General features: G+C 37.2%; 1 protein-coding gene across 1 annotated transcript; it reads right to left on the bottom strand.

Annotated features, from left to right (window-relative positions):
- Positions 1–336: 336 nt before the first annotated feature.
- On the bottom strand, positions 337–3,893 carry LOC137825699 (ras-related protein RABA5e-like). Its single transcript, XM_068631436.1, has 2 exons — positions 3,388–3,893; positions 337–957 (listed from the first exon to the last, which is right to left on the bottom strand). The coding sequence occupies exons 1-2, from the start codon at positions 3,719–3,721 to the stop codon at positions 650–652; spliced, it is 642 nt and encodes a 213-aa protein (XP_068487537.1). The 5' UTR covers positions 3,722–3,893; the 3' UTR covers positions 337–649.
- Positions 3,894–11,882: the final 7,989 nt, after the last annotated feature.

Below are 11,882 nucleotides of genomic sequence, written 5' to 3'. Positions count from 1 at the left end.
TCTTTCTCGATCTTGCCTTTCATTATTCTGATGTCTTCTTCCCCTTGCTTCACAACTGCCTTGGATTTCTTTGTAAATGTTTAACTTGTACATGTATTTTAATTCTTTTTTTCTGTAATTTTAATCTCCAAAAAGTTATAAAATAAATCATAATTTTAGTGTAATATTTAATTTTATAAACATTTTTTTGTTAATTTTACATCTTAAATAATTTATCTATTTTTCTATAGGACCTTAAATATGTTAAATCTAAAGGAACCATTTAAAAATCTTGATGGATTCTGGATTTTTGGATCCTAAAATGGGAACTTTTATATAAAAAAGAAATAGGTAATCTTGATGAACATAACACACCTTAGATATCTTAGCCATCCAAACTCAGTTGGCATCATATACTATCATTCTTAACAAATACAAAATATCCTTTAAGATCATTCATGTAAGAGTGTAGACCATTCCCCCTCTTTTTTATTTTTTTCTTGTGGGGGATAAGGGTCAAACACTTACAACTTGCAGGTTGAAATAAAAAAGAAAACAAAAATATGGCAGCCATCATAACATGGGAAGATAGCCAAAAAAAGAGGGTAAAGAACAAGAATCTACTCTTGCAAGATCCAAAGAAGCACCGAATCCGAGTTAAGGTAAAAGCTCATCGAGAACAACAAGAAACACCTTCCTTTGATCCTGCACCATTAACCAAGCTTACTCGATTCACAGTCAACTCAGCCTTGTAAGAATCAGAGTTCAATGTTTTACGGCTGATATTGTTGTAAATTTCGCGGATAACAATCTCGAAAGCTGTTTGGACATTGGTAGAATCGAGTGCAGATGTCTCCATAAAGAACAAGCCCTCTTCTTCTGCAAGACTTTTGCCCTCTTCTGTGCTCACCTCTCTAATATTCTCCAAGTCGCTTTTATTTCCCACCAACATTCTTGCTACGGTGCTGTCATTTTGAGCTGCAGGTTAATTTTTGCAAGGATCAAACTCTCCGTTACAAAATATCACCAAAACGAAAACTCTAGAAAGAATTCAAGTGCTTCAAGACTGTGGTTGATGGAAGATAATATATAGCCAAGATCACAATGCAGGTTCTAAAAGTATATCTTTTCACTATGCTTTTGACTGACCCCAAAAGGACCAGCAGGACTAATCTATGCAATAAAAAAAAGCACGCTTTTGTCTTCCAAAAATACGAGAGCCATCATTTTGGCACTCAAGAATTTTTTCTTCAGTTTAAGGCCTTACTAATAAATGTCATCAATTATGCAAAATATTAAATTAGTCTCTAAATAAGGGTTTCATTACACTCTTTATCTTAGACAATGGACCAAATTTCTTACACTTTTTGTTTGCATAATTAGGGGCACAAACTTAATGACAATATTTTTTAGAATTAAGCTGATGATGACACTCTGATATTTGGAGGGTGAACTCTTCTCGGACTCTATATTATACTGAAGTTGAACAGATACAGAAAGAAAAAAATATACTAATTTGATGCTCTGATATTTCATATTTCACTATAATATATCCATATGATACCATAAGATAAGTTTTGTTCGGACAATGTGACAATGTGACAAAGTGTACAATGTTATAATTATAGAAATAAGAAATTGATATTATATAATAAAAATCTAGATTATATATTTATTATTGTTATGCATATTTTATTTATTATCTATCATATTTGTATTATTAGAGGATATCAAATCGCTTCTACTGTATTAATTTCTTTTTCTCTATATAAATAAAGCACATATACTATCTTAGAAACACAGACTTCATCTTAAAATTTTCCTCTCGCCTGGGGTATAACAATATCCATATGATATCATAAGATAGGTTTGTTCTGACAATGTGAGATTGTGACAAAGTGCAAAATATCGCCGAAAAGTGTCAGAAATAAACATTAGATCACGAAAATAGCTGTTTATTTTAGTAATTTATACAGTACAGAGTAAAGAATATGCAAAGGTAGCATTCCACCTTTACGGAATATGATCCTCTGCAGTTCTGATTTAAATGTAGGGTCAGTTCCAATTTATTCCGTTTAAAATTTATAAACTAGCATTTTAGTTTTATAATTAGATGAGTAAAGTATATTTTGGAAGATGAAGATTTGTGCAGTTGAAATTTCAACTGCTTAGAATCTGATTCATCATCCTTAAATTAAAATACAGTCAGAAGTCCGACAACAGACATGATGCGTAGCAGCTTTTAATCATCACATGCACAATCAAATACTACAAAGAAAGGTAAAAAAGACACGCTAACATATTTTTTACTACATTCTTCTGGAAACACTATGTATTATTATAAATTTATTAAAAATTTAATAAGCTAAACTCGTAATGTTATCATTTTTAATAAATTTTAATGTATTAAACAATATATTCCAACACTTCTCCTATATACCATTGATCATATCAGTCCCCAATGCATAGAAATTACAATCGTAGTTCTCAAATATTTAAATTAACCGTGAAATCAGTCCCCAAAATGCATTTTTCAGTCAAATTAGGCCATGACACGAATCTTCAAACTTTCAGGGACGTTAAAAGTAATTTCCATATATAGAAACTACCAAGACCCATCCTGTATATTTATTCGAAATCAATTAGGGTTTACTAAAAATTAGAAAAACTAATAAACCGTCAACATGAACTCTCAAATACTACTTTATCCTAAATAGTTTTAAAGTTATAAAACTATACAAGTATCGCTGAAGCTTTTTAAATTAGTGATAAAAAAATTAAAAAATGGATTGAAATATAATGGAATGAAATGAATGGGACAAAAAATGTTGTTCCATTGTTTGGGAGTTTTACAATGAAACGGATCAAAGATGTTAACTATTTGAAAAAACAATAAAACGAGATAAGCTATAATTTTTTATTCTCATACTATACTCATTTTAAATATTATATTATTATCTGAAGAAGATCTTCAATACTCCATACATCTCACTTAAATTTTAATGAACCAACTGATTTCACTGCAATGAAAAAAGTAATCAACAAATCACTTAATCTATTCAACACTTTATCTTCTCTTATGTTTGTGTTAGAATTATCATTCGCACAATGCTTCATACTCCTGTAGGTGACAGAAGAAATTCAACGGATTGAGATGAATAGGATTTCTAAGGAAAAACAAACATATACTTGGACATCGACATTTCTAAGGAAAAACAAACATTTAGAAACGAAATTGTCCAATTTTTCAATATTTGGAGGATCATGCAGCATGATTTCTATTACTTGAATATCACTCGTGTAATAATGTTGTTTAGGGAATCGTTTAGGAGAGAAAAATGCATCAACAAAAACAAAATCCGGCATTTTGAATTTCAAATTCCAAAAAAGGAAGCAAAAAGTACTCACTAGTGAGCTCTTCGAGCCAGCGCTTGCTGCTGTCGAAGGTGCCTCTTCTGCTGATATCGTAGACGATGAGAGCTCCAACGGCGCCTCGGTAGTAAGCGGAAGTGACAGCTCGGAAGCGCTCCTGGCCCGCAGTGTCCCAGATCTGCGCCTTGACCTCCTTGCCGTCGATCTCCACCACCTGCGTCTGGAACTCCACCCCAATGGTGGCCTTTGAGTTGCTGTCGAACTCGTTCCGCGCGAACCGCGACAGGAGGTTGGACTTGCCGACTGCAGAGTCCCCGATGAGCACCACCTTGAAGAGGTACTCCTCGGTGCCGTCGCCGTTCTCCGCCATGGGCGAGAAGGGGAATGCGTGAAGGTTGTAATGAAGTGAAGGGAGGAGTGAGTGGGTGTCACGTTGTTGGCGTGTGAAAGGAAGAGAAAAGGAGAAGAACGTGAAGAGAGTAATGTAGCGAAATGGGGTTATGTTTTGGGGATTTTATTTTGGATTTTGAGGCGTGATTGGTGGCGGGGTTTTAGGGATAGTGCCGGAATTTCACTTCGCCTCTTTTACACTGCTTTGTTGATTCACACACAAATAAATAAATTTTAATTCTTTCTTCTTCTTTTTTTCACCTTTTTGTCCTTTTAATGTTTCAGTTCCATTCATGGTCATTGTGTTTTCCTAATTCTTATTTACATATCTTAGTTTTACTAACACCCATGTAACTACTTTCGTGTTATTCCATGTTGTAGCTATTTGCACCCACTTATCACACTCCTTCCACATCCAATTTTCTATATTGTTTTGGAAAAATTACTTTGACATTCAAAGGTAAATCATGTCTACTTCACAACCTATTATAATAATATAATAATATTTTAAATTAAAAATAAATTAATATAATTAAATATTAATTTTTTGAGTTGTTAAGCCAGTGTTTTTCACTATTTGTGTCAACCTATCATCACACTATTTCTTTTCCTAATAAGTTTTCTTGTAGACATTAACATTTAAGAGAAGATTACTTCTCTAAAGGTTATCCATTTGGTCACTAACCATTCTGTCAAAAATAATCCTACATCTAATTTTCATAATATATAATCTCATTGTCTACCCCTTTTCATGTCTACTTATTTTCTCTTCTATCTATCTAGTTATTTCTCATATTTTTCACAAGTAAATAATAAAAATTAGAAGATAGTTAATTCTAAAACATATATACTTCATCATTAGTTTGGAATAAGTTTTTCTTCTAAAATTTATGTATTTTTAATTTTTGACTCTATATGAGTATTTCAAGGTTTAACTGATCATTCAGTTCGAAAAATGTTATTTTATCAACTAGTTCATGTTTTTATGAATGATTGTCTTTGTGTTTGTTTTGGTCATGTTCCATTAGTTTCTTAAACTTTAGTGTTTTTCAACTCCTTTTTTGTTATTACTTGGAACACAATCACCTATTTTATTTTTTCAACTAGTTCATATTTTTATGAATGTTTTTTTTTTTTGGTTTGGTGATATTCCATTAGTTTCTTAAATTTTAGTGTTTTCAACTCCCTTTTCGTTATTACTTAGAATGCAATCAACTATTAGATAAAAGAAAGTATTTTAAAATTGATTGAGTTATGGAATGTTGTTAATACATGAATAATTGATGTTGTGTTTTGAGGTGTTTGAATTGAATTAGTTGTGATTATTTTTCATTGATTTTAAAATGACTTTTGGTTTGGATAGTCAATTTAAGTTATAATTATAGTATGCAAATTGTGTATTAAATGTGTGCAAATATGCATTGTAAACTTCATGAAACACCTAAAATGAGTATTGTGGATTTAGAACTTGTTTTTGTAAATTTTGCATAGGTATTAGTACTAAATAAAGGAGAATTTATTTTCTGAATCTCATTCAGAAAGTGAAGATTAGTTTTAGACCTAATTCACCTAGTGAATTTTGATTCATCTAACAAATTTTAAAAATTTATCTATATTTTAATTCATTGAGTGAATATACTATGTTTTAAATGGTATGTTTCATTTGACTTATATCATTTTAAAATTATTAGAAATATTTATGTAAAATAATTGGACATAAGTATTTGATGGGAAAAATGCACGCGGAAGCAATACACACAATCACGAATAAACTGCAGAAAAATAAACAACACAAGATTTAACGTGGTTCGGTCGTCAACTGCAACCTACATCCACACGGGCAACTATTAGGTTTACATTATATCATGTTGCACACCAATTACAAGTACAATGATCTCTTTAAATAGAGATAAATAGAGATAATAAAGGGACACAATGATTAAGCCCACTCACTAAAATATGGTGTCTACTCAGCCCAACCCAATTGGTCCTGGCTTCACACCCAACAATCTCCCACTTGAAGTCACGGATCAATGTCCACATGCGCTTCAACTGTGTACATGGTGTATTGTCAGCCCAACCCATTTGGTCTTGACTTCATACCCAACAATCTTCCACTTGAAGTCACAGAACAATGTTCACCTGCGCTTCAACTGTGTACATGTACTTCTGTAATCTGTCGACGAAACTCAATGTTCCACCTCTAGTTGCCACCAGCCTTCTTAATCATTTTGAAGACTTCGTTAAAACTCCCCTGAGTTTCAACACGTCAGTCACTGACCCGTTCTCTGTTCCTACTGACTCCCACTTACAGGAACTGTCGGATCCTGGAACAACCTGAGAACAAACACTCTCCATATTCAACAAGAAATTTTCTGAAGAAGTTTCAACCGTTGGAATACTGGTTCTCCTAACCCACTGTCGTCTAGGAACCTCAACTGAAGCACAACCCGTGCTCCCATTGCCATAAGTACCTTTGACTGGTCTACCTGAACCTTTCCATGCTCGTTCATCCTGAATCTGACCTGTGGCTCTGAGTTTCTCTCTTGTAAAGAAAACCCTCTTTTGCCCACGAGATTTCGTGAACTGGACTTTGTTTATCTTCTGAACTGGGATGGTCACTCCCTCAGACACGGTAATCCGACTATATACAACGAACATCTCTTTCTTTCGTAGGCTGTGACAAGATTTCCCTTGACGACCTTCCACTACTAATTTCTGAACTTCACTTCATGTCCCTGTCCGTCCAACTGCCTAACAGAAATCAAACTTTCCTTAAGCTTGGAACAACTCTGACATCCTTCGAAGTCCAGAAACCAACTGGTGTCTTCAACACTATGTCACCCATGCCCGTAACATCAAGAGTTTTGTTGTCCACTAGTCTTACCTTTCCAAAGTCTCCAATAACTAGATTATGCAATGCTTCAGAATCCATGACCCAGGAATCCACACTGCTATCCGCGCAACAGACTAAAAAGTCCTCGTCCGCGAAGTCTTCTGCAATGTTGACTTATTTATCATTTGGATATTGATTCCTGAAATGCCCCACCTCCTTGCAGTTCCAACATGTTACACTTGAGCAATCCAGAGTCTTTGACTGACTCCTTCTTTTGTTCTTGCTCCCACTATCTCTGATATTTTTCTTACCTCTAATGACATATAGCGATTCACTAGATAATTCCCCAGAACTCCTTCTTCGGACATCCTCGCCAAGAATGAGAGCACGAATTTTCTCAAAAGTGAATCCATCGGATCCCGCTGAACTGGTAACTATTGTAACCATTCCAGACCAACTGTCAGGCAAAGACAATAGCAGTAGTAAAGCTTGAACTTCATCATCGAACTTAATACCCACTGACATAAGTCTGGCTAAGATCAAATTCGTTTTATTGATGTGCTCAGTAACTGAACTCGCAAATCCTCAATTTGCATTTTCCACCAACTGAAATTTGTACCATCGAATTTTCAATTCGAAACTTCCCTTCTTCTGCCATCTCAAATGACTAGACGAAATACTCGGTACAACTAATTTCCGATCTTGGCAATCCTTTTTTTTTTAAATCAAGACCACAAAAATTGCACCACCCAAAATCAATTACCAATAGACCTGGTCGCAGTCCCCACTGCACTAGCGCTCCGCACCACCACCGTCGCTGGTCACCGCTGTTGTGAAGCAGATATGGGAGCCTCTCCTTGCACCGCTGTGAAATCCTAAGCCTTGGGACGCTGCTGCAGCCCCTGCGAAACCCTGGCTTTGGGATGCTGCTGCCGCCTCTGCGAAACTTTAGCTTTGGAACACTGTTGCCGCCTCTGCGAAACCCTAACTTTGGGACGCTACTGCAGCCGCAATTTTCACGTCTCGTCGATTAATTTCTGCTGATTGGATCTCTAGTGTGTAAACGAACCAAAGCTCTTGATACCACTTGATGGAAAAAATGCACGCGGAAGCAATACACACAATCACGAATCAACTGCAGAAAAATAAACAACACAAGATTTAACGTGGTTCGGTCGCCAACTGCAACCTACATCCACACGGGCAACTATTAGGTTTACATTATATCCTGTTGCACACCAATTACAAGTACAATGATCTCTTTAAATAGAGATAAATAGATATAATAAAGGGACACAATGCTTAAGCCCACTCACTAAAACATGGTGTCTACTCAGCCCAACCCAATTGGTCCTGGCTTCATACCCAACAATCTCCCACTTGATGTCACGGAACAATGTCCACCTGCGCTTCAACTGTCTACTTGGTGTCTTGTCAGCCCAACCCATTTGGTCTTGACTTCATACCCAACAGTATTGAGATGAAATTTAAAAATTTTATTGAATTGATGTGTGTTATGTTGAATTTTGATGAATTTAGATCACACATAGAATAATATGTTGAGTCAGTCTATGATTTGTAAAGTACATCAACCTATTATTAAAATATAATACATGTTTTACTAATGGTTTAGATATTTAAAATGATAAAGAGTTGATGAAGAGTTATTAAACCATTATTAAATGTGTTTGTTGTACAAAAGTTTGTACAATAAACTTAACTAATTTATAAAGTTGAAGTTCATATTAGTTCTAAAATACTTAAAATAGATTAGGTGTTAGTTTTTCTAAAATATAATTAATACAATTTTTCTAAAAAAATATTTGTTCATTGTTTTATATTTATTAGAGCAAAGTTTGTAGATCAATATATCTTTGAATAATGACTACCTTATACATATATGTTATAATGATTTCTTAATAGCTTAATATGTTATGATGATTTCTTAATAGCTTATCATTCTCCTATTTTCTATATGGTTTTTCTATTGCACATGATACCTTGGTAAATGACATTGCAGTACATAAAACGGTTTTGAAATAGATATATGAAGTTATATATATATATATATATATATATATATTAAGTTAGTATAGGATGTTATGAACTTAAAATGATTATATAACATAAGATGTATGTTAATTGTCTACCTTGTTTATCTTTAATTTGATAAAGTTTACGTAGTTATATATTAATTTGATTTGATTACATTTTTATATATATGAAAATTTAAATTTCTTATTTTTTACACACCACACAGTAAATTTGGTTAAAAAAAATTACATAAATAAATTTTGAATTGATTACGGGCATTTAATTACTCTACTTATTTTTAAAATAACATTTTTCTTCAAAAACTTATGTTTTAAGACATCATCTGTTTTATTGTAATATTTTGAAATAAAGATGTGTATTTTAGATTTACTTTTGAATTATTTTCTTATGAATAATGAAGATATTGTACATTATTAGTGTTTTTCTTAATAAATGTGTGCAGAATGAAATGTGTTATAATTTTCAGATAGAGGAAAAGTATTTTGTTCTCGAACGGGTTTGGGGACCTAGAGAACGATTGCTCCTGCTCCTATGTCCGGTCGGTCCAACGCTCTCGAAACTCTTTGATACGTTCGCACTACTTGTTATGCTTCCTTCTTCCTGGCCACTCTGCTCCTCAGATGGGGATGGTACCTGTAGATGGCACTCCAACGCTCAAGTCAGTGGGGTATCGGCACTCGGTTGTCAGAGTACTATAGATAATGACGTACCTTTTTCCTTGAAATGCGTGCTATTTATATTACCTTAATAGACCTTTACTGTTGGGCCAGGTTAGGGAAGTTGGTTTGCGCTTAGGGTTGTGTTAAGCCACCCTTAACCGTGGATTAGTCTCGCCAATCTGGTCAACCTTTAACTTGAACGTTATGGACCAGTCGGACACGTGTGCAACGCGGTCGCCTCTTTATCGTTTAAGTAGCGGCATGGGCCTAGTTGTGGCCAACTCAGTGAGTCGTCCGAGCTTGTGACGAATTTGATGTCGAGGTCGTCGTAGAAGGATTGGAGGCCCTGGTCAATAAACTATCGGCCGTTATCGGAGACGATTGTGTTCGGCACTTCGAACCGACACACTATGTTCTTCCATACAAAATTCTGGACGTTCTTGGCGGATATGGTGGCTAGTGGCTCGGCCTCTATCCACTTTGTGAAATAGTCTACAACGAGTAGCAGGTGTTTCGTTTGGCCCTTATCGGGTGAGAATGGGCCGATAATGTCCATTCCCCATGTGGCGAACGGCCATGGTGATGTCATGCTATGGAGTTCCTCTGGTTTCAGGTGGTGGAGTGGGCCGAACACTTGGCACTTTTGACACCTTTTAACGTATTCCATGCAATCTTCGTGAACGGTCGGTCAGTAGTATCCTGCTCGAATGACTTTTGTCGCCATAGTTCGAGCCCCGGAGTGGTTACCACACGCCCCGTCGTGGATCTCTTGTAGGACGTACTTGGATTGTTCTTTGGTAAGGCATTTTAGGAGCGGTGTTGAATATCCCCTCCTATACAGATCTTGACCGATCATGGTGTATCGAGCGCATTGCCATCTGATATTCTTTTCTTCACCCAGCTGGCACGTTCCATGCTCTAAGTACTGGATGATTGGGTTCATCCAAGTATTGGACTCGGTGTCTGCCAGGCATTCGGTGTCGCCTACACTTGGTTGTTGCAGACGCATCTGGACAACCGAGCGATGGTGGCTTTGCCTTTTAGAGGAGACGAGACGAGAGAATCTGTCTGCTCGTTCGTTCTCTTGTCGTGCTATATGCATGATGGTGACTTTATCAAACTTGGCGATGGAGTTGCTGACCGTGTGATAATAGCGTTGGAGGAGGGGTTTTTTGACTTCAAAATCGCCTTTTATCTGACCGACGACCAGCTGCGAGTCACTCTTGTATATGACTTCGCGTGCTCCCAGGTCGTGTGCGAGGTTTAGGCCGGCCAATATGGCCTCGTATTCGGCCTGGTTATTGGTTGCTTTGAAGGCTAAATGGAGCGCTTGTTCAATTAGGAGGTCCCCTGGGCCCTCCAGGACGACCCCCGCGCCGCAAGCGGTTTTGTTGGACGAACCATCCACAAAGAGTACCCACTCGGTCAGGGGTGTTGGGATGCGGTGCTAGCTCCGCTGAGAAATCCGCCTGACATTGAGATTTGATGGCACCTCTTGGCTCATACCGAATGTCGAATTCGGATAGCTCGACCGACCATCCTATCATTCGTCCCACGAGGTCGGTTTTAGACAGTATTTTATATATGGGATAATTGGTTCTTACCGTAATGGCGTGATTCTGGAAGTATGGCCGCATCCTCCTTGCAGTTAACACCAATGCCAGTGCGACTTTTTCGATCATCTGGTACCTTGTTTCGGCCACGTGGAGCGTCTGACTAACAAAGTACAATGGGTGTTCTTCGTTGTTGACTTCTTGGACCAGGGCGGAGCTGACCGCTTCCTTGGAGACAGTCAAGTATACCATGATCGGGAGATCGAGTCTTGGCTTCTGAATGACGGTCGGTGATGACAAGAATTCTTTGAGTTGGCCGAAAATGTCTTCACACGTTTCGTTCCATATGAACTTTGACGTTTTGCGGAGCATTTGTGCCATTGGTCTGATTCGTTCGGCAAGCCGAGGGACGAACCTGGACAGTGTCGTCAAACGACCGAGTAGTTGTTGGATTTCTTTAAGGTTTTTTGGGCTTCTCATTTCAGTTATGGCCTTGCACTTGTCGGGATTGACTTCGATTCCTCTGTGAGTCAACATGAAACCGAGGAACTTACCGCCCTCGACGTCGAACGCACATTTCTCGAGGTTGAGGCGCATGTTGACCTTCCTTAGGGCGTCAAAGACTTCTTGCAAATCTTTGACGTGCTGACCGCACGAGTCAGATTTCACCACAATGTCACCCACGTAGACCTCTACACTCCTGCTTATCATCCCCTTGAAAATCTTGTCCATCAACCTCTGGTAAGTGGCCCCTACATTCTTTAGACTGAACGACATTACCTCATAGAAGTAGTTTGCGCCGTCGGTTGTGAAGGTTGTTTTTTCCTTGTCCTTGGGGTGCATGCTTATCTGGTTGTAGCCAGAGTAGGCATCCAGGAAGCTCAATATTTTGTGATCGACCGCTCCGTCAACGAGTCGGTCGATGTTGGAGACGGGGTACGAGTCCTTGGGGTACGCTTTGTTCAGATCTTTATAGTCGACAAACATCCGTCATTTTTCGTTCGACTTCGTGACAATCACTACATTGGCCAACCAGGT

Source organism: Phaseolus vulgaris, chromosome 8, assembly GCF_000499845.2.
Source record: "Phaseolus vulgaris cultivar G19833 chromosome 8, P. vulgaris v2.0, whole genome shotgun sequence".
NCBI lineage: Eukaryota > Viridiplantae > Streptophyta > Magnoliopsida > Fabales > Fabaceae > Phaseolus > Phaseolus vulgaris.
Note: the sequence above shows the minus strand (reverse complement) of the source record. Positions and strands in the feature narration are given on the sequence as shown.

What these genes read in the sequence shown, in the direction of transcription:
- LOC137825699 (XM_068631436.1), bottom strand. Translation starts at nt 3,721, where the DNA reads ATGGCGGAGAACGGCGACGGCACCGAGGAGTACCTCTTCAAGGTGGTG. An exon ending in CTGGCTCGAAGAGCTCACTA is followed by an intron (nt 958 to 3,387) that starts GTGAGTACTTTT and finishes ATTAACCTGCAG; the next exon opens with CTCAAAATGACAGCACCGTA.